The sequence below is a fragment of the Dipteris shenzhenensis genome, chromosome 9 (genome assembly GCF_047967505.1).
Source record: "Dipteris shenzhenensis isolate YYH24624 ecotype China chromosome 9, Dip_SZ_1.0, whole genome shotgun sequence".
NCBI lineage: Eukaryota > Viridiplantae > Streptophyta > Polypodiopsida > Gleicheniales > Dipteridaceae > Dipteris > Dipteris shenzhenensis.
The window spans coordinates 18,449,756-18,472,737 of NC_141604.1; the positions used below are offsets into that span (position 1 = coordinate 18,449,756).

At 42.1% G+C, this 22,982-nt stretch overlaps 1 protein-coding gene across 2 annotated transcripts in view; it reads right to left on the reverse strand.

Moving 5' to 3' along the window:
- The window catches only part of TPP2 (tripeptidyl peptidase ii), a 203,805-nt gene that overhangs the window by 99,282 nt on the left and 81,541 nt on the right, over positions 1-22,982 (reverse strand). For both annotated transcript variants that reach the window (XM_087378744.1, XM_087378745.1), the window contains exons 14-15: positions 7,180-7,259; positions 6,925-6,983 (exon numbers count right to left, since the gene is read on the reverse strand). In XM_087378744.1, coding sequence (XP_087234870.1) covers positions 6,925-6,983; positions 7,180-7,259 — 139 coding nt within the window. The remainder of the gene's footprint in view (positions 1-6,924; positions 6,984-7,179; positions 7,260-22,982) is intronic.

The following is a 22,982-nucleotide window of genomic DNA, read 5'->3' on the forward strand; positions in this document are numbered from 1 at the left end:
AGGGGGGGAAGTCTATTAGTACCCCGTTGCCTCCACATTTAAAACTCAGCAGTAAGGACAGTCCCAGATCAGATGATGATAAGGCTGAGATGGCCAAGGTTCCGTATGCATCTGCAGTTGGTTCTTTGATGTATGCCATGGTTGCCACTCGTCCGGATATTGCTTTTGCGGTGGGAGTCATCAGCAGGTATATGGCAAATCTAGGCAAGCGGCACTGGGAAGCAGTGAAAGGTGTCTTGAGGTATCTCAAGGATACCAAAAACTTGTGCATATGCTATGGTAGGCAGGATGCATTGGTGCATGGTTTTACAGATTCAGACTATGCAGGGAATGCAGATAACCGGAAGTCTACTACCGGTTATATTTTCACATTTGCAGGAGGTGCTATATCATGGGTGTCTCGGTTGCAGAAATGCGTTGCACTATCAACTACTGAAGCTGAATATGTTGCAGCCACTGAGGCTTGCAAGGAAGCAATATGGCTTACTCGGCTGGTGGGAGATTTGGGCATTACAGGAGATATGCCAGTTTTGCATTGTGATAGTCAGAGTGCTATCATGTTGGCAATCCGGTCTTTCATCAGAAGACCAAGCACATAGATGTGAAATATCATTTCATCAGGGAGGTACTGGAAGACAAGCGACTTGAGCTTGTGAAGGTACATACTGATGATAATCCTGCAGATTTGCTCACTAAGAGCTTGCCTACAGAGCGGTTTGCACATTGCCGCCACATCATGGGATTAGGATGAGACCACTCTTATTTTATGGTCTTGTATACAGTAACTGTATATTGCTGTAATTTTTATTCTTTTCTCCCCTTTAGGCATATTGGCCTTTAGGTGGGAGGTTGTTGGGGTAAAGGCACATTGCCACCCCTTTATTAAAGATATGACACCTATGACTGTCTTAAGACAGTCATAGGGGAAAAACCTAATCCTAATAAAACTTAAGAGTTTGTGGTGTGGCTCATCACTTCACACCCGCACATTTGGAGTCTTCTCTCTCTCTCACTCTCTCCCTCTTGTACTTCTACCACTCACCTTCCCCCTTCATATGTAATAAGAGAGAGCGGATCATTAAAGCCCACGGCTGATCTCCTTGCATAAACTGCAACATCATTTTTCCTCTGTGAGCAAGTAAATGCATGTGAATATTGAGAATGTTCAGACCCCCATGCATCTTTGGAGAACAGAGACGATGCATAGAGAGTAATCTGAGACTTTTCTTGCCATTTTTAGCACACCAGAAAATTTCCATGATAGTTGACATAAAGGAGTTCAGCTCTGCCTTAGTGAACATAATGAGAGGGAGATAAAACTATATGTTTGCTATCAAAATGGATTGTGCGATTCGCAAACGAACATGTAGTGGCCAAGTTGCAAGCTTCCAATATTCAAGGTTTGCCCTCAACTTTGTCAACACCCAATCAGTTTGTTGGGAACGAGTGAGTTCCCAACCTAGAGGATACCCGAGATGTGGAATAAATTGAGAGGCGGGGACAATTTCCCCAGGCCACAGAAGACTGTGCCATTCCTGTTCATGCAACGGCAACAATTTTGATTTCTAAAAATTGACCCAAAGACCAACAGCCAATCCATATGTAGAAAGAGCCTGCATAATCATGGACAGATCACTCCGAGTATTTTTTGGAGTAAAGAATGAATCATCAGCATATGCTTGAGCGATCATGCTGCGACTGCCAGTAATCTCCAAACCATGCAACTGGTCAGTGTCCAAAAGGTGGTCCAGATATTGAAGCATCGGATGAGTGGCTATTGCAAAAAGTAAAGCACTTAGGGGACATCCTTGCCTAACAGAACAGCCAAGAGTCCAGGATGTAGAAATATCCCCTGAAAGTATGCAGGCAGCTTTACTATCTTGATATAGCCAAGTGATAACTTGCTGCTTTTTTGTGCCAAATCCCAATGCGTGCATAGTCGATGAAATAAAATCCCATTTAACCGTGTCAAAGGCTTTGGCAATAGCAACTTGCAATAATAAAACATCTTGCTGCGTGTATTTGGCATATTCAATTCCAACATAGGCATTAGCAATGTTATCTGTGATATGCCTACGCGGGACAAAGCCATATTGGGCAGAATGCAATCCATCATGTAAAAACCCCTTTAGCCGATCGACAATCATTTTTGTTGTGACTTTGTAAATGACTGGCATAAGGGTGATAGGTCTCCAGTCTGCCAAAGATTCACAGATTTGTTTTTTTGGAATGAGTTTAACAATACCTCTCTTCCATGCGTCTGGCATTTTCTAATTTTGCCATGCAGAATTCACCATATGCAGCAATGTATGCTTCAAAAGAGGCCAATAATCTAGAAAAAACTCGACCGTAAGACCATCCCATCCTGGAGATTTCCATCTTCCGCAGGATTTGATTGCATCTGACAGTTGCCTCCTAGTAAAAGGTTCCTCCAATTCCAAAGCTTGAGTAGTGGAAATAATAGGAGAAACATGTTGCAACAGCGAATTTCGTGCAACCAAAGCTTGCTGTGAGGGAGGAACTGCAGAACCAAATTGCTGAGAAAAATGTTGCACACAAACAGAAGCAAGTTGTGACCTCGAGGTGGTCCATGATCCATCAGGCATAAGCACCCTGCAAATTTCTGTTTTTAATCTTCTCTGATGCAAGCTTTTGAAAAATTCTTTGGAAGAGCAGCCTTTATCTGTAAAGGCTCTTTGTCTGGCTCTAGTCTCCATTTGACCAGTTTTCTATGATCATTGAGTTGGAGACAAGTTTGGCCTGAGCAATAGTTTCCCTCAGAGTCTTCATGTAAGACTTGCCGTAACTTCTTATCACAACTTGCATTTTGGAAACAAAAGAATCACAGGCATCATCAATATGAACATGGCTGCCAGAAGACAGAGAGTGAGATGCTTCAGTAACCATGGCTTTGAACACAGCATGTTGCAAGTAGCTATTGTTCACGATCAAATGGCGCCTTTGTGGCGATCTATCATCTGGCATATCATGAAAGGATAACCGCAACCATAGAGGTGCATGATATGAATGCACAAAGGCATAGTCAATCCACATTTTGCATGTAAAATCCCCATTTTGTTGCAGAGCTACACTATACCATCCATCCAGACGTGCCTGATAAGAAGAAAGAGCATTATGTTGGAATGTGTATCTAGGTAACAAAGGCTGCAATTCCTTCCAAAGGTCCACCAAATCCAGATGCATCAATAATTGTGACCGTGCATGCCTTTCAGGGGTTAACATGTGAGTATGTCTGGAGGTATTGTCTCCCTGTTGAGGAGCATTATTAAAATCCCCACATATAAAGGCATGATATCTCCATGGATAATGTTGCATGGCATCCCAAATTTCAGTTCTTTCTCTAAATAATTGAGGTGCATAAACAGAGGCAAATTCAAACACCTCTCCTCAAATAACGCATTGAAGAACAAGCCATCTGCCTTTGTGGTCATTTAAAGAAATAACCGGTTGGAGCTCATGTTTGATCAAAATGACCACCCCTGAGAAAGAGTGCTCTCCACCATAGAAAATGTCATAGCCACAGTGGTGTCATGTCTTTCCTGCATAGACATGTTGGTTATGTTCTTGTAATGCCACTATGTCAGGCTGAAATCTATTGATGTATAGCCACACTGTTTTCCATTCCCTACTGTCACAAATCCCCTGGACATTGAGTGTAAAACATTTGCTATGAGCAGTCATATTTACAGGGTTGAAGTTGTAGATTTCCCACAATGCATGGCCTCACTCTTGCCTAAAATTGCAGCTTCTTTAGGCAAAGTGGTCTGCCCACCACGGCCTACTGGCAATTCAAATCGATTTTGCATTCTTTGGGATACTGATAATCCCACACCGGACTCTTATTCAGTCACGGTGAATAATGTGGACATGGGAAGTGCTTTTTATAAACTGAAATGGGGATTATTTGCAGGGGCTTGTTTTGACTGCAAAAAATTTGGACACATGGCTTCACAGTGTCCAATGAATCAGCATAAAATGCCTCCTGCTGTTTTACCAGTTCAAATGCCTACCAAGGATGCTCCTACTTCTATTGCAAATAAAAACAAAGGTAGTAGACAGCTTTCTGGAATTGAGGATAAAGGCAAAGCTCCAATGGTTTCAAATGGGAATGTTTCTTCACATTCACCTCCTGCTATTCAACCCTCGACAAAAGGACAGAAACCTCCAATTGATGGATGGTGAAGTCCAAGAAAAGTTATTTTTGCTAGAAGACTTCCACCCCCTCGTACTTGGAATGGTGCGTCTTCTAGTGGAAACGCCCCAGAGGTCAATACAGGAATTGGGATCACATGGGCTGTAGTGATAGCCAGCATAACACTCTTCCCTGAAGAAGAGGTTGCTGCTCTGTTGTCTACTCCTCAAGTGGATATTTCTTCTTAGGGGAGAAACATTAACCCTGAGATAGAAATGCAGGGTTGACATCATGAAATTTGCTGTTGTACATAGTTGTTATATTACTAAAAATATAACACCGGGCATCTATGTTGGTTTAAAGCCTGATAATCCCTTGTGGGAGACCATGGCAATACATGCACCACTTGTTGCCCAAAAAAAAGAGGCGAATGTTCCAAAAGCATTTGTCTGTGCAGCTCATAACCTCAAAAAACCCCTGGCTGCATAGTGCACTTTGCCAACAAACGAGCCAGCCAGTGTGCGAGTCAACCAGTTGCCTATCTCTGCAGCAGGTGGCATCCGGCCAAGAAAAAATAAAATTACTGCATTTTTAGCATATTCTCTGACAGGATCCACAATTTCATCTACTTCCACCATGAGGCCAACTGATGGAACCGAGTCTTTCCACTCTTTCCTGGTGTCTGCAAATCCTTCATGCATGACATCGTAGACCAGTTGGGCCTCAAGCGTATAATGTACCGCGTCTTGCAATGAACCAAACGTTCCTTTTGAAATGTCTTTTCATAGGAATATTCAGCCATAGCTTTGTAAAAGGTGGAGCTCAGAAAGGAGATACCTATAAAGTGGTAGTGGAGGAAAAAAACAAGTCCCAAGAAAAGCCCACAGGAAGCCCAAAGAGAAGAGCAAAAGAGTATATTTGTAAGGAGAAAGAAGGTTAAAAAGGATGTAGAGGCCAAGATAGGATAGAAATCAGTTCTGTAGAGGGAAAAGAGAAAAAAACCAGCAGAAAAACCCCAAATGAGATATATTTCAGAGGGAAATAGCAGATTTTGGCAATGGGAAAGGTGCAACAGACCCAGAGACTGAAGAGGAGAGAGATGGGTGCGAAAGCCTTCAAGATCAAGGCGTAGCTGTAGTCTGGATGCAAAACCCTGCGCAGAAAACAGACCAGGAACCAGAGCTGATGCAGGAACAGCAGGCTGCAGCAGGCGGAAATGGCCGTACAGGCCGTACAGCTGTACGGAATCTGTACTGAATCTGTACGGAGGTCTGACGTGCTGTACGGCAGCTTATGTCTGCTCGAAAAGATCAGGTTCAGGGCGTTGATGCAGCGCAAAAGGGTGCTGATGCTCACGGGCTGGTTACGGGATGCTTTCGGGCTAGGGCTGATCTGCAAGGGCTGGCTCCTCTCAGCTCTCTCTCACCACCACACACACACACAATTACGTACTCTCTCTCTCTCTCTCTCTCTCTCTCTCTCTCTCTCACACACCACGTTTCTAACAATACCTAGCTTCAAAAAAAAGAACAAAAAACAAAACCTAGCTCCCTTCTACTATCCTCGTCACCTCTTTCAAGAAGAAACAACGTTCTTTCTTCAAATACCTTCCCTTGCAATAGGTGGAGGGATTCCATCTCAACAAGACAAGTGATCTCCTAAGACCTTTTGCTTATCAATCGACACAATTATATTGAAGTCCCCTTCTAGGACCCTCATCCCAATTTTCTTAATGGCTTCGCATTTACAACCTTCTAAGTGAACTCTCCCTTTTCCATTTGAGGATGTCCACCCAGTCCCGGACCACATCAGAGGCTAACTTGGAATGGTGGACCACACCTTCATGATCACTAGGTGGCAAGCTGCTTATTGGATTTGAGCTTTGATAAGGAGTCATGCCACTCAGCATGAAGGAGCACAAGAGCCTATTTATGGGCAAGTCACAGAACCTCTCAGCAAGAGACTTTTCATAAATTGCAAGGAGAAGAAAGAGAACAACTCAAGCTAAGGCTCACATTCCTCTCATCCTAATGCCAAGTTTGGAAGATGAGGATAAGGTGACAAGGCTAGGTCATACTCTAGAGCAATAACAAAATAACCTACAAATGTACATCTATCCAAAGAGGCAAAATCTTGTATACATGGGGCCGGTAGGGCTGCTCCCATGCTCTTTCTTATCACCATCCTAAACACAACACTAACCTATAGATGTATTTACATCATCTACAAGACGGAAATACTGACTATTTAAACAATCCATACATGTGTACAGTGGCATACAAGAAGCCTAAGATAATTCAGAAAAAGAAGCACTCATATCAATTCAATCTATGAAGTGCGCTGAAATTTTCTGAAAATACCCCAAAAAAAAAATAGAATAAAGATCTTGAGAATAAAGAAGATTTGATTAGCAGAGAAGACCAGAATATCTAGCCTATACCCATATGTAAATTTCTATACTACTAAAAATCGCTTTGCAACAAGTTCCAACATACTTATACTTCTTGTACATAACTCAAAGGATAATGGGAAAATATCGATTTTATTCTTTGCACTACCCAGGTGGAAAACTTAAACGCACCACTCGTTACATCTCTTCAGATGCAACTAAATCACACAAAAAATACTACAAAGCTGGCATACAATCTGCAAAGCATACTCTCCACGGCTTTGAGCATGTAGCACAGATCAGTATCCACCAAAGAGATATAAAACCAACAAGATATCAGGATATTCTCAAACAAAAAGGAAAACTGGGAATAGCATCCCACCTCACTAGCTTGGCAACACTCGAACGCTTCCCTTAGATAAACTCCACGACAAGAAGTTCCTGCGCTCACATTGTCAAAATTGCAAATTTTCTTCAATAACAGTGCAAAATTGTTCGCTTAAGAGATACTTTTTCTGAACTACATCCTTCAATTATAATTAAATGAAGTAGGTGGTTGGCCTTAACAACGCATTTTGGTCAAAAAACACCAGATAGTATCTACAAAACCCATAACATGCACAGTCCGTATCCAAACCTGCGTTTCCACCGCGATTCATCACAACTTGATACCAAACTGCTGGCCTACTAGTGCACCTCTGGAGGTACTCATAAGCCCTACAAAGACATGACAATAAGCATCAATAACACAACCCTAGTTCTAACATGAACTACTTTTCAAACTGCTGACTTATTTTCTTTAAAAACTTGCATAACTAGCATTGTTACTTTATGAATCGGACACCACAAAGCATACATCTCTGCAAGTATAAGATACCAATGTCCCCTAAAGTGATACCACTTGAGGAAATTTGAACTTTGAAAGCAGTTGAATACGAACCAAAAAAATCAGAACCTACATGGAAACTCTAAGAGAAAAAGACACATCAAACTTAGAAAGGCAGCATAAGGAAAAGGAATGACTGGCCACACCTAGCCAAACAAGAGTGTTCAAATATTACTTGATAACAAATATTGCAATAAAGATTATTTTCTCGTTTTTATGATCATACTTCACATTCTCTTATAAAAGTAGATTATATCAGTTCAGAAAGATTAAGAAAATTTCTTCACTCGTTATTAAGGCTAATTGATGCTACAGCCCTATAGTTGTGTTTCATCATTTGAGGTGTACCAGAGTCTCCATTTGAACTATTCTATCCTATGCCACCTCACAATAATTTGTACATAGGTTGTTGTAGGTCTACGTACATATAATCAAGGTTGCCAAAAAACGATAGGAAACAGCATTTCCAAACGTTTACTAAGTTTAGGCGTTTTCGAACTGTGGAAACGCTTGGGGAACGCCTGCATGCAATGAGCGACAATGAAATTACTATTGTGGGCCATATTGCGTCAGTGGCGATGAATTAGTCTATGGATCTCTCTCTGACGGATTGGCATCCACGAGCTGCTCTAATGAGGTTGCTACCACAAATCACTATGATGAGATTCCTTGATGCAATTTGCATCCACAACTCCTTGTGACCTGCATGCAACCAGGTATTGCACACAGAGGGATGCGCCTTGCGTGCAGGCCCATATATACCCAATCTTATGGCAATGTCGAGTGCTTTGTATGCATTGTGTCCCTAGAGACGTCATCTTTTCTTAGTGCACCTACAAGCTCAACATCTCTTCTACCCTCTCCCTTGACAATGTAATACGTCGAAGGGCACTCAACTGCAAGTGCATAGATTTCATTTGCACTCTTGAGTGGTATTCCCCCTTGTACCGACGACTTGAAACTGCCAAGCAAGGCAACAAGAGAAGGAGAAGAAGCAGTTTACCAAGTCAGTCAATAAGGTCTTTTCACTCTTAACAAGATGCCATGCTGTGCACAAGATCTCGAGCCGCTTTGGAAGCACATTGTAGAAAAGGGTAGCTTTGCCAAAGGAAGCAACAAGAAGTGGTTGTAGGCCATCTTCTCCCTACTCTAGTGATGCCCATAGTTATAGGCACTTAGTTGTTTTGTGTCTTTTATGCCACATAGGACACTTAGTCCTATGTGACACCTAGGACACTTAAACCTAGTGTCTGGCTACAAGTACTATGTACTCTTCTTTCATTTTTACACTAGTTGACGTGACGGCTCTTCATCTATCGACTCTTTGTACTTTGCACTCTCTCTTTTGTTTAACGATCCTACAGTGGTATCAGAGCTTGGTTTGACTCGTCTCCTGCCTCCAGATTTGCACCAGCTCCCCTCAACCTATCTGCTCCTCCATCCGTACAGTCCGTCCGACTGTACGGACGCCCGTACACAGGACACCCGCCTTACCTGCACCGCCCATACAGTAGAAGCAATGCACCGTACATCTCCCGTACAATCGTACTGTGTTCCGTACATCATACTGTGTCGTACACATTTCCTACAGCCGTACGCTCTACTCTGTACAGAAGGCTCCGTAACTACTCTGTACTGCTCCATACAGAAGGTTCCGTACATGTTCCGTACTATGTCGTACACTTTTCGTACAGCATGCGTACGGTGTACTTGTGCCGTACATTGGATTCCGTGTTGCGCTCCGTACCTATTCCGTACATAGTACTTGTCCCGTACTTGCATTCCGTACAACCTCCGTACATTGTACATACACCGTACATTGGACACTTGTACCGTCAGTACATAGCAGCTATCCGTACAACTCGTACTTGTCCCGGGAGTTCTGTACAAGTTTGGCACGAGTGAAATCATTTGTATGACCTTCTCAAAATTTGGGGCTTTAGAGGGCCTTTGCTGTCCTTATCTTCCTTTTACTATTTGAAGTCGTGTCAAGCTATTTCAACATTTTAAAAAGCCTACCTCTTGAGGTCTATACGTTGGGACACTTGCATTTAAGCTTTCACCTTGTGGACAGCAAGTCCTAATTTTGCGGATGCAAGCCTTGAGGCTACCTTATGGGATTTGGTCTACAATTTCTTGGTTGATTGCAATACATTGGGTCAGATTGGAGAACATTGAGTCACTTTTGCAAGACTTTGAGTATTTTCTACAGGACATTGAGTCAGATTTTATACATTGGGTCACATTTGCAAAAATCTCGGGAAATTTTGGGGCTTTTCTGCATTTGCCCTCTTTTTGGCCTATTTGCCCTCATTAAATTTGGGGCTTTTGCCAGATTTACTGTTTTTGCAGTGAACATTGCCTGACACAGTCACATTTGGGTCAAATTTGCATTTGCCCTTTGATTTGGGTTGAAAATTTGCAGAATATTTATTTGCATATATTTGCTGTCATTTTTGGACAACCAGCTCTTTGCAGTGATAGCCTTGAGGCTTTTGGGTTTCCAGGTCTTTTCTAGGGTATCACATTTGCGGGAACAATCATGATTTATTTGGCATTCTTCGTGAAGAAGATAAGTCAGATGGCACCAACTATCCGATGTGGTCTTATCTCTTGTTGCAAGGCATTTCTGGAATATTGTTTCTGGGGTTGATCTGAGGCCAGTCCATGCTACAGTGGTTGCCTCGATTGGTGGTCCCTCTACATAGGGTACTCCTCCTGATGCCTTATCTTCTAGAACCTCTACTGCTGCTCCCCCAACTCAAAAACAGTCAAGATGGGATGCAAGAGATGCAAATGCACATTCCTGTATTGCTTTATCATGCAAGAAAATCATTATTCCTGCAACGGTGTACAGGCACCTCTTTGGCAGCTCGTGGGAGACTTATATCCTTCATGAGGACATGGGACTGCTCTTTATTTTTTCACTTGACCCCTTTTGGGATGTCGTGGCATTTTAGACCACCTCCATGACTTTTTTGCCACATTGTTGAGGCTAGGGATAGAGTACTTTCTCTCCCACCTCTTGTATGATTTGTTTTGTATGGAATATATCACTCTTTATTTAATAAAATCGTTATTCCACACATCCGGTCTTACAGGACAGCAAAGGATGCTTGGGACAAATTGGCTTCTCTTTATCAGATTCGCAATGAGGCATGTGTTGCATTTTTAAGAAGACAGTTGCAGGAAGTCAGTATGAATGAAGGTGATTCTATGGATGCATATCTGACAAAGGTGAAGGACCTCATGGAACAACTTGCCAATATTGATGAGGTGGTGCCGAAATTCTCAGCTTGTCAGCACCTCATTGAATGGATTGCCAGATTCATATCAAGGGTTTACTACAACCCTTCGGTTAGTGGCCATGGGTAATCCAGACCACTACTCTTTTGATCACCTAGTTACTTTGCTTTTGCAGGAAGAGCAAAGTCGTGCTAATAGACAAGCCATTATTCCTAATCATGCATTTGCTTCATAGCAGACAGGAAGAGGCAAGGCTTCCAAGCCTATGGGCAAGCCTAAATTGTGCATAGCAGTGGCAATTCGTCCAACGCATCTAAAAATACAGGAGATAAGTCAAAGAAGAAAAGATGCAACTATTGTCACAAGCCTGGACATGACATTTTAGAATGCACAAAGTGCATTGCTTCGAAGAAAAAGAAAGCAGGATTGACAGTTAATGCCTCACATGCAATTGAATCCCACGAGCCAGCAAATGCTTTACATGCACATGCTCTCCAGGATGATTGGGCATGGGCTGTCCATTGTTCATTTCATCCCTCCAAAGTTGATGCACTCTTTACTGCTAATGATGCTCAGTCTTGGTATCTTGATAGTGGTGCTTCCAAGCACGTCACATCTTGCAGACAGTTGTTTCATTCCTTAGCTGATGCACCTCGAGGAGGAGCTGTCACATGTGCTAATAATGCTTCCTATGCTGTCAAAGGAATTGGAGATGTACAGCTCACATCCATTTCAAGCCATCCTGTCACTTTGCCAAATGTTCTTTTTGTGCCTGGAATTGAAGTCAACTTGATTTCAATTTCAGCAATTGCCACTTCAAGTTTCAGAGTGATTTTTTATGGATAAAGATGCCTAGTATATGATCTTCGTGATGACAATGCCATAGTTCTCACTCGCACTTTGCAAAAGGGATTTTATCACCTTGATCATCACTCAGCTGCACTTTCTGTTGAAGCATTTACTATTTCAGATTCACAGCTTGCTGAAACTCATCTTTGGCATGAGAGAATGGGTCATCTCAATTATAGAGCTCTTGCAAAGCTACATTCACAGCAGATGGCAGTTGATGTACCTCAAACTCACACAGTTTCCGAACATGTGTGTGAGGGTCGTCTTTTGGGTAAGATGCATCGGTTTCCTTTTCAAAAGAATTGTCCAAAATTCTCACAAAGGAAATTGCAGCTAGTGCACAGTGATGTATGTGGCCCAATGAAGACAACTTCCATTGTATAACCTATACCCTCTGCTTTCCTGACTGTAACCAATAAATATGCATTTGATTGCCTTGTCATCAAGCTTATGTCTCAGCTGAGATGGTACATGAACATATGCAAGAGACCCAAAAACTCTCATATGTGAAAGTGAAGGCTTCTTGCCTCTCCATGCTTCATTAGGTGTAACAGTCTTCAATGCCCTTGTAGGTGATCTATTCAGCACATAGTTGGCACACATCACTGCATCAAGCCAAAATTTATTGGGCAAAGACTTGGCCTTAAGCATGCATCTGACCATCTACATAGTAGACCTGTTTTTGTTTTTCCTTTCAGGAACAGGATTATGCTGAGGAGTGTAAGGAGTAGTGCATGAGTGAACAATGCCCCGTGAAGACAAAAATGCATCAAACTCCTTTGACATATACTCTCCCCCCCTCTCTGTGTTGAGGGTGACAAGCTTGCATCTTGATTCATTCTCAACCATATTCAGCCACCTCTGAAAGCATAAGAACACTTCAGATTTGGCTTTTAAAGGATATACCTAGCAATATCTTGTGAAGTCATCAATGAGAGTCATATTACTCATAACGCCTCGAGCTGCAAGCTAGCTGGTCATCTTATTGAGCAAGAGTTCAAACATATCTTCTGGACCAGTGTGCTTCCCATTGCTTGAGCTTGTTGCTGAAGGACCTTTCAGCCTTGGCATTGATCTTTCATAGCAAAGAGATGCAGCAATTCATCTCCAATCATGAGGCACCTAGGGCCATGCTATCCAAATTTTTAAAAATTCAAGTTGCTTAAGCCAAGCGATACTAGATTTGCAACAAACTTCATCATGCTCCACCGCTTGGTAAAACTAAAAGCGTCCTTGAAGCAAATGGATGTCAGCCAAGATTGGGATGATTGGAGAGGTTGCAATGATGAAGCCTTGAGGAAGCCTTAAGTTCCACAACTGCCCAAATGATCTCTTAATCATGCCCCAATTCCTACAAACGTCTGATTTCCTACAAACGTCTGATGAGTCCAGCTCTAAGCATTGTGTGAAAAGCTTTGCAAAAATTCACAGAGCAACAACAAACCCTATGTCTCCATGCCCTACCCTCCTCAATGACACCTGAATGTGATCTAGGGTTCCGGAGAAATGATGGTAAGATGGAGAAATCAGAGATATCCGTGATATGTGAGGTGTAGGCAAGGAACCCCATCAAATAGTCCCCCCCCACCCCCAACCCATGTGGAAAACAAGTGAAGCACCTAATGAGGACCAGCGATCCCAGCCATATAGATGATAAGATCATGCATCTTGCCCGTGTCTAGTAGTGCTTGTCCATAGGATGCGGCTAAGGTTCGTCTATCTGCAAAGACTCGCGACATCATAGCCTCATCGAGATCAACATCTCGTACTAAGATAGTCATCACGAAAACCCAAAAGGGATATCCAACGTGTGCCCATGCTCACGTTGAATTCCCCAATAAGAACTTCCTCGCGGATCGAGAGATCGATGACGTCTGAGTGGAGAGCTGCATATGGTGAAGTCTCAGTCTCCTCCTATAGGTCTCGCACAAAGTGTGAGGTTTTGGGGGAAGTAACATACTGCAATGAAGAGGTCCACTTAGGAAGGCCGTCACATCTGAACCCTTAGAAATCTACCATATATATCTCATCTTTTGACAGAGACCATTACATGAGGGATCATTTGTATCGCACTTCCACCCCTTCCAATATTCATACTCCACTTGTCTCCCTAGTCTCATCTCTGTAAGCTGTCTCCCATGTGTATCCACTGACCACCAACAAAGAAAACTTTGACTCTAGTGTGTCTCTATATAGAAGGCAATGTCTAATCCTGTGTAAGAACTTCAAAGAATTTCCTAGCTCTGGCCATAAGGTACCATTGCAGTTCCAAATAGTGCAAGATAAGGTCAAGCTTCAGGATTTGAGGGAACAATTCCTGAATATAGATGAGATCATTCCTGATTTAGAGATGATTACCATCACTATGAATTCGCTTCGCGAGTCCTATCTCGGTTTTCATACCTCCTTGAATTTGTCATTGAGGGGGGTTAGCAGTCCTCTTTCTTTGCACGAGTTGGTAGGACTCTTGTTGCAGGAAGAGCAAACAAGAAAGAATCTGGCCACACGGGCTGGCAAGCATGCCATGCTTTCAAAGTTCATGCCCAAAGGGAAAGGGCAACAAAAGCAACATGGAAATCAGCCCACACATGAGCATAAAACTGATTTCGAACAGCCCTCTCATAAGGCTAAAGGTGATGCAGAGAAGCCAAAGAGGAAGGGCATTTGTCACTACTGCAAGAAGTCGGGTCACTACATTGGTGAATGCAAGACGAAAATAGCAAAGGAGAAGAAAAAGGATTCGGGTTTGGCTGTCTCGGATGCATCAGCTCCTAATGCACATAAACGAGGGATGTTACAACCAACCTTGTGGAAGAGAATTATTCCTTTTTGTCTTGCATTTCAGATTTTCCAATGGCTGGTTCAAATACTACAGCCACTCTTGAGGATGACTCATATGTTGATGACCCTTCGAAGGATGCATGCTCTTTCAGTGTCAATGAGACACTGAACACATGGTATTTTGATAGTGATGCATCCAAGCATATCACTTCAAGGAAGAGTCTTTTTGCATCTCTGCATGCACCACCCGCTAAAAAGAAGGTGACATGTGCAAACAATTCTTCTTATTCAGTGTGTGGAGTGGGTGTCATCATACTTACCTCCACGGATGGCACAGATTTCAGAATTACTGATGTTTCAAGTTATCTTTGATGATGCTAAGTATGCTGTCCGAGACAAAGAGAATGATTATGCTTTGGTATTGTCTACCACTTTGTATCGGGGTCTTTTTCAGCTTAATACTTATGAGAAAAGCTCCGATCTTGCACTTGCAATAAGCACTTCTACTGCTGCTATGCAAAATGCGGAGTTATGGCATGCCAAATATGGGCACATGAGCAATGGCAGCTTGATGACACTTCAAAAGCATGCTATGGTTGATGCATTGCCTTGGAGTCACCTCCTCCTCATGCCTGTGAGGGATGCATCCTTGGTAAGATGCATAGATTTCCTTTTAAAAAGGATGGTGCAGTACGAGCTACTCGAATATTACAGCTCATACATAGTGATGTTTGTGGTCCCATGAGGACACCTGCTTTTTGTGGTTATCTGTATTATGTTACATTTATAGATGACTACACAAATTATACTTGGGTCTATGGCTTGAATGAAAAATCAGATGTATTTATGTATTTCAAACACTTTGTGGCCATGGTTCAAATTGAGACACGACTCAAGGTGCAGACACTTCGCACTCACAGAGGGGGGAGTACATGTCTCATGAATTTGAGGCATTTTTAAAGGAGAAAGGCATCACACATCAGCTTACAGTGAGGCTTAATGCTCACCAAAATGCCAAAGCTGAGAGGAAAAATCGAACTCTCATGGAGCTGGATAGATGCATGCCCACTAGTAAGAAGTTGCCTCGCAGATTTTGGCTAGAAGGCCTCATGTGTGCCAATTATGTTTGAATCGGGCTCCCACAAAGGCAATCACTCCCTATGAGGCTTCGCATGGGAGGAAGCCTTCAGTGGATCACTTTCCTGTTTTTGGATGTGTTGCATATGCCCACGTGCCTGTGGAGTTTCGACATAAGTTGCCAGATAAGGCACTTAAGTGTATCTTTGTTGGGTATAGTGCACAAAGCAAAGGCTATCGTCTCTACAATCAGGCCACACACAAGATTTTTGTGAGTCGAGATGTCATTTTTTCAGATAATTCAGCTCATACACATGTTGAATTCACTATTCCAGCTTCTTTAGATGATGTTTTTGAGGGGTTCCTACCTATTGCTTTTGGTTCCCCAGCTGAGGCTCATGTTGAAAATCAGAATTTACAGCAACCTCCACCTACTCCACATGCCCCGATTCAACCACATGCTGATTTTGTTCCTCCCCATGCAGTGGATGATGTTGTCAAGCAAGAGATTCAAGAGATACATGCAGCGAAAACAGTTCCGAATTGGTTGCTACAGACTCTCAGGGAGAGTAGACTTGAGGCACCTTTGCCTAGCAGGACTCATAGTGCAATAAGGCACACAGGGGGGGCTCTTTCTGTTGAGTCATCTTATGCATGTACTCTTCTTGATATGAAGAAGAACCTGAAACTTTTAAAGAAGCCAAGGATAATGTGCACTGGATGAATGCCATGCACAATGAATTGCAGTCCATTGCGAAAGATCAGACTTGGGATGTTGTGGATTTACCACTAGGGAAACATGCCATTGGTACCAAATGGGTTTTCAAAGTAAAAAGGAAGCCAGATGGGTTTATTGATAGGTACAAGGCACGGCTAGTTGCTAAAGGCTATGCTCAAAAAAAGAGCATAGATTATGAGGAGACTTTTGCTCCTACATCCCGGATGACCACCATCATATCCGTTATTACCATGGCTGAACTTTTGTTTGGAATGTCCATCAGTTGGACATAAAAACATCTTTCCTTAATGGGGACTTGTAGGAAGAGGTATATGTTAAACAACCTCCTGGCTTTGAACTTTCGAGCAATGCACTTCAAGTTTCCAAGCTGAATAAAGCTTTATATGGGCTGAAACAAGCCCCACGTGCATGGTATGCCACGATTGATGCCTTCCTGGCAAGTAAGGGGTTACACAATAGTCCCACAGAAAGCACCCTCTACATCAAGAAGAATGGGGGGGATATTTTGGTCATCATTCTTTATGTAGATAAAATGCTACTCACAGGGTCAAATGTGGAAATAATTACAAATTTCAAAGCTGAATTTCACATGACAGATTTGGGCATGTTAAATTTCTATTTGGGGATCCAGTTATTGTTATGTCTCAATCCAAGTATGTGTAAAAGCTCTTGGATAGGTTCAATATGCAAGATTGTAAGCCTATAGCCACTCCCATGGAGCTAGGGCTGAAGCTTACTATATATGATGCAGGTGAATCAATGGATACCACACTTTATAGCCAAGATGTTGGATGTCTCATTTATTTGTGCAATACATGGCCCAATATTCAATATGCAGTATCTCAGGTGAGCAAGTATATGCACAAGCCAAAGACAACGCATTAGCAGGCTGTAAAACGCATCTTCCATTACTTGCAAGGCACAAAGTCTTATGGCTTGATGTTTCCTAGGAGGGGTGACTTGCAGATGCATGCTTACAATGACTCAAATTGGGCTGGAGACTACAAAACTAGGCAATCCACAAGTGGTAATTGTTTCTTTTTAGGCAAAGCTTGCATTGCTTGGTTGAGCAAGAAACAATCTACTATGGCTACTTCCTCATGTAAAGCTGAGTACAGGGCAGTTTTCACAGCGACAATTGAATGTGTTTGGCTGCGTCGTTTGTTTGCTGATCTTCTTCTCTTATTGGAGGGTCCTTCTCCAATTCTCACTGATAGTCAAAGTGCTATAGCAGTGGCAAAGAATCATGTGTTTCATGCTTGCACGAAGCACATTGAGGTTCATTATCATTATGTCAGAGAGAAGTTGCATGCAGGGGAGATTAGTATGATCTATGTGCCAACACATGACAATGTTGCAGACATCTTTACCAAAGCACTTCCACGTGAGAAGTTTGAGGCATTTCGTAGTGCCCTGAACTTATCTCCTTTCGGTGATTGATCACTTCCTCGTACATCATCACATTGGCACTGCAGGGGGGTGTTAGAATTATTAGCATATTCTAGCCAGTTGCCAATGTAATCAATAAGTGAGTTAGGGACACTTTTCCCTCACTCGAGGTTTTTCCCCCTAACCACACTTAGTAGGTTAGTGTGATTTTGTCACTTAGACAAAACCACCTCCTCACTTGTAGACTTGCCTTGTAGATTTGCTATCTTATCTATTCCACCTCAACGTTTTGCTCTCTACTCTCTTGCTTGCTTCTTGCTTCCACTTTCAACAGAAGACACCAAGGAAAACACTCATAGCCCAAGGATTAAAAGTTCAAAGAAGGTAAGTCTGTTCACTTTGTCACTTATGATGGAGCTTATGGACATATAGACAAAGCTATGATATTCATACGCCAATTTGACGTGCCTTTTGGTATTGAAAAGTATGAAGAATTCTCTAAGCTTCACATGGTGAGTCTACATCTCACAGACATGGCCATTGCTTAGTGGAGTGCGCAATTGCTCCCTAGAAAAGCTCCCAAGACTCGGGTAGATTTCAAGAAAGTATTTTATCGATTTGTGAATGAAGTATGCATGGCTTGGGAGGGCCTCCACGTGGATGAGGACAAGCCTAACAAAGCCTACAACAAGAGAATTTGTGACGCATATCTACAAGTTTCTTCCTTCTCAAAAATCCCCAAATTGGAAGTATAAGGCAAGGCAACCACCTAAAGTACTAGCTTACATTGACACCCTACCCAATACAAAGATCCAAGATGTTATGCAAAGCTCCTCTTGTACATCAAAGATCATCCTTCTCTCGAGAAAAGCAAAGAAAGGAGGATCAAGAAAGAAGAACACTATACTAGAAGGAAAGGAAAGGAGTCCTCTATGCCACCGAGGTTTGATAAGAAAGAGTCTCAACCACAGAAGCTGAGGGTTGAATCAAAGCCCTATAAAGGGGAGTTGAAGTTCACTCCAGAACAGATCGAGATGCTTTGAAAGGGAAAAAGTGTTTTGGATGTGAGATAGAAGGACACTTAGGAGCCGACTATCCAAAAGATCCAAGAACCAAAAAAAGCCAAGAGAATTGCTAGACTGGAGGAGTCCTGTACTAGGGAGAGTGGCCGATCCATATGTTAGAGAATTTTGTCTCTTATAGGGGAAAGTAAGAGACGAGAATGTGTTGATTTTGTTCAATCTTGGAGTGATGGATAACTTCATCTCTCATGACCTAGCCATGTGGTTAGGGATCAAGACGGAAGAGTTAGGGCACTCTCTTGATGCTTAGCAGATGTTCCAAGAATATTCAGTACCTGTGACACTCCTTATTGGCAAGGTTGGGATCCATATCTATGACAATGTGGATCATGAGGACTTTTTCATTCCACTTTGGATCAGTTAGATGAGTTTGGGGATGCTTTGGTTCCATCAGAAAGGATTGCATCTCAAGGTGCCCAAAAGAACACTTGCCTTTAGTAGAATAAGAGAACATTGGATTGTAGCTAAGGGAAGTGGAGAAACTATTCGAGTTGTATCTAGTCTCTCTATTGTTATATTAATAATTAATAAAGTCTTCCATTTCAGCTTACATGGTCTTTGCCAAGGAAAGAGAATGAACCGGAGGTTGAGTTCGATCCTTAGGATCAATGGAAATTTTTTGTTTTTAGATAGAACTAAGAGACAACAAGCTTTTCATCGATGTAAAGAAAAGCTAATTCTTTTCGGATGAAATCCATTATCTTGGCCACATAATTTCCAAGGATGGAATACGGATGAATCTCGGAAAGATCAAAGCCATCCAGGAATGGCCCTAGTTAAGAACAGTGCATGTAAGTACACAGATTTTTGGGACTTTGTTCCTAATACAAGAGGTTCATTAGACACTTTACTGCTATTGCAGCCCCGCTTCACGATTTGACCAAGAAATTTGGAGTTTTTAGATGGGGAGACACCAAAAGATAACCTTTAACGCTGTCAAGGAGAAGTTAACCATGGAGCCAGTTCTTACTTCCAATTCTTATTGTTCCCGATTTGCATGTGGAGTGTGTTGGAGCTGCTCTTCATCAAGATGGACATGTGGTGGCCTATGAGATCAGGAGATTGTGTGATCCAAAAGACATATGGGGACTTATGAGAAAGAGATGTTGGCTGTAATTCATGCTCTTACCATGAGGAAACACTAACACTATCTTTTAGGGGCTGATTTTATGGTCAAGACCGATCACCAAATTTTGAGCAAATGTGTGGAAGGACATCCACAAGTTTGTAACGGAAGGCCCTACTTGCCAAAAAGTAAAGTATGACAGACAAAAAGGTAAAGTATGGCAGACAAAAGAATCAAGATTGTTGATGCCGCTTCCGATGCCCCAAGCTCTATTGGAAAGCATAGCCATAGATTTCATCTTTGATCTACCAAGATCAAAGAATGGAAATGATGGGATTTGGACTATTTTTGACAAATTTAGTGTTATTCTTGTAAGAAGACCATCAAACCGCAGACCACATGGCAAAGTCATTTATGGCACAGATCTTCACGCACCATGGGCTGCCCAAATCAATAGTAAGTGATCAAGACCCCCGGATGACCAGCTTGTTTTGGAGATCTTTATTTGATAACATGCAGACGAAGTTCACCCCAATGCAAGCGGTCAAATTCCAAATGCTAGATCTGTCTGAGCACAAAGCTGAGTGGGAAAAGTACCTTTCTTTAGTGGAGTTTGTGTACAATAACACCAATCATAGTTCCACAGGAAAAGCCCCATTTGAAATTATCTATAGGAATGTGATTTTACCACCAGTCCCCAAGGACGAGATTTTTGCGGCTGACCAGTTTGTTCGAGACCTCGAAACAAATTTTTCTAAGGTTACGACAGCCATTGAAAGATCCACAAGAAAGCACAAAAGAGTAGCGGATAAGCATAGAAGGGACATGATTCTCCAAGAAGGAGATTTGGCATTCTTCAAGTTCAAGAAAGCCATACCCAAGAAGATGAAAAGAAAAGAAAAGGTATATCCAGAGCTGTCTACCAGATATTATGGAGCTTTTCAGGTTAGTGAGCCAATAAATAAAGTTGCATACCAACTAGAACAACCAAAGAATTGGAAGATCCACAATGCTTTTCATGTGAGTCGCCTAGAGAAACTTAAAGGAGCAGAACCCGCAGAACCACAAATGGAAATTCTTCAAGATATCCCAAGAAGATGAATGGAAATCTCTCACAAAGAAAGTGATGACAGAAAATTTTCACAAACGGATGGAAATTCTATCACTCAACAGAAGTCAAAGAATGAACACAAACTCTCAATCTCTCGATCAACGGAAGATATGAAAATTATTCTACCTCAGCTTTTGAGTGAACCAAATACCCAGCTAAAAGATGGATCTATTTCATTTTGACAACCAGCTAATTCTATTTCCGTTGTTGGCTTCACCCTCACCAAATGCGTATCAAAAGATTATCCAGGAGTCGCATCCCATTCCCATGCTATATCTTGGGTATCCAATTAAAAATTGAAGAAGTTTAATTATGCATATTCGGAGTGGCAAATATTGGCGAAGCAGGGATCCACCCGGATTGAATGGGAGGATCGAACAATTCAAAGGAGGGTGCAGGAATCCTTGCATTCACAAGAATCTCGTTATTGCTTCGACTCATGTACTTGCAAAGGTAGATCCAACTTCAATAGCTCCAAATTGGTCGAACTAATGACCCTAGTAGATCTTGTTCTCTCCCAGTTCAGAAAGCTGAATAGGGAAAGTAGGGGGACTCTCTCGCTCTCACAAGAAGAATGGCGCCTCAGCGCAAGGCAGAACCATGCTCTGTTACCATGACAAAATATGAAGAGGGGAGAGGAGAAGAGTGGAGATGAGGAGAGGGCACAGCTAGAGAGCACACCACAAATGACTAACTGTACACTACATGTATTTAGCTCACCGTTCCACTAGATTGGTAGGCTAAGAGGCAGAAATCTTTGCATAACCTCTCATGAATTTTTGAAAAATGCCAATAAATCCAATAAACCGCTTAGCCTAGTATATCGTCCTAAGATACTAGCCAATCCCAAATCGCTTGTACATTGTTCCCATTAATCTAGAGTCCCTTCTCATATATGATGTATCCAAGATCAAGTAACTTACACTTGAAAATCCACATTTCGACAATTTGGTGATGTTCGAGTTCTTCAAATGATTTGCTTTATACGACTATATCTTTAAAAAAGACCACCACAAATTTTCCCAGATACAAACGAAATGAGTCCCTCATCATTTGTTGGAAAGTTACTAAAGCATTGGTCAGACCAAAAGGCATAGCAATGTTCCATTCTGTACTAATTATGGTCTTTATGAAGTCGTGGGTAGATTTTATTCAAATCTGATGGTATTGCGATTGAAGATATTGCAATCTTGTTGAAATACATCGCACATAAAGTCCATCCATGAGATCATCTACCCATGGAAGTAGATACTTATCTTTAATGGTCAAACGATTTTGTCCCTTATTAATGGGAAGAACTAGGGCCCCATGGTGATTTTATTGGGCTGAATATGACCCATATTGACATATTCCTGTAGTTGCCTAACAATCTCAAATTCCATTACCACACTAAACCAGTAAGATTGCCAAAAAACAGGCTGGCTGTCTAGGACTAAATCGATGCTTTGATCCACAGCACGATACAGCGGTGGGCAACTACTCAGAAAAACATCCCAAATTTCATACGTGCGAGCCTATGGTTTGTCCTGCCTGAGAGGCTATAAGCATCAAGATTCAAGTTTCTTGGTTTATCCACTAGGTAGCTTTTCCTTGCATATGGCAAGAAGACTAAAACAACACAACAATCACTCAATGCTAAGCGATCCTCTTCTCTCTAGATCGGTTTTCAAAGTTGGCTCTAATACCAATACCACATCCCATATCCATGCAACCACCTCTGGTAAAGCTTCCACCCATAGACTTCAATTGCTGGGATTGTAGTTCAATCGGTTAGAGCCCGCCTTGACAAGGCAGAAGTTATGGTTTCGACTTGGGTTAGAAAATAGATGACAGTAGCCATGCGTCAAGCTCACATCCCAACCACAAATCCAGAAATACGTTGGATCACCCACAAGCTGAAGGTCTAGGGTATTACTCTCCAATCGTGACTAGTAACAAGAAATCATCATGTAGACTTCATTAGAACCTGCACTTAGTGGAATACAAAGACAGAGATGGGACCAGCAAGAAGACATCCGATTCAGCGTACCCTCCTAGCAGCCTCACAATGACAAGCCGCACCATGACAAGGAGGCTGACAGAGATACCTACTCCGAAGCCATCAAGATGTCAATTGGAACCCTAGCCAAGCTCCCTCATAGCTCCAATCTCTCATATAAGGTCTTGTGCTGCGTGATGTATTCAGAATTGGACTTAAAGACTTTTTGGTCTCTT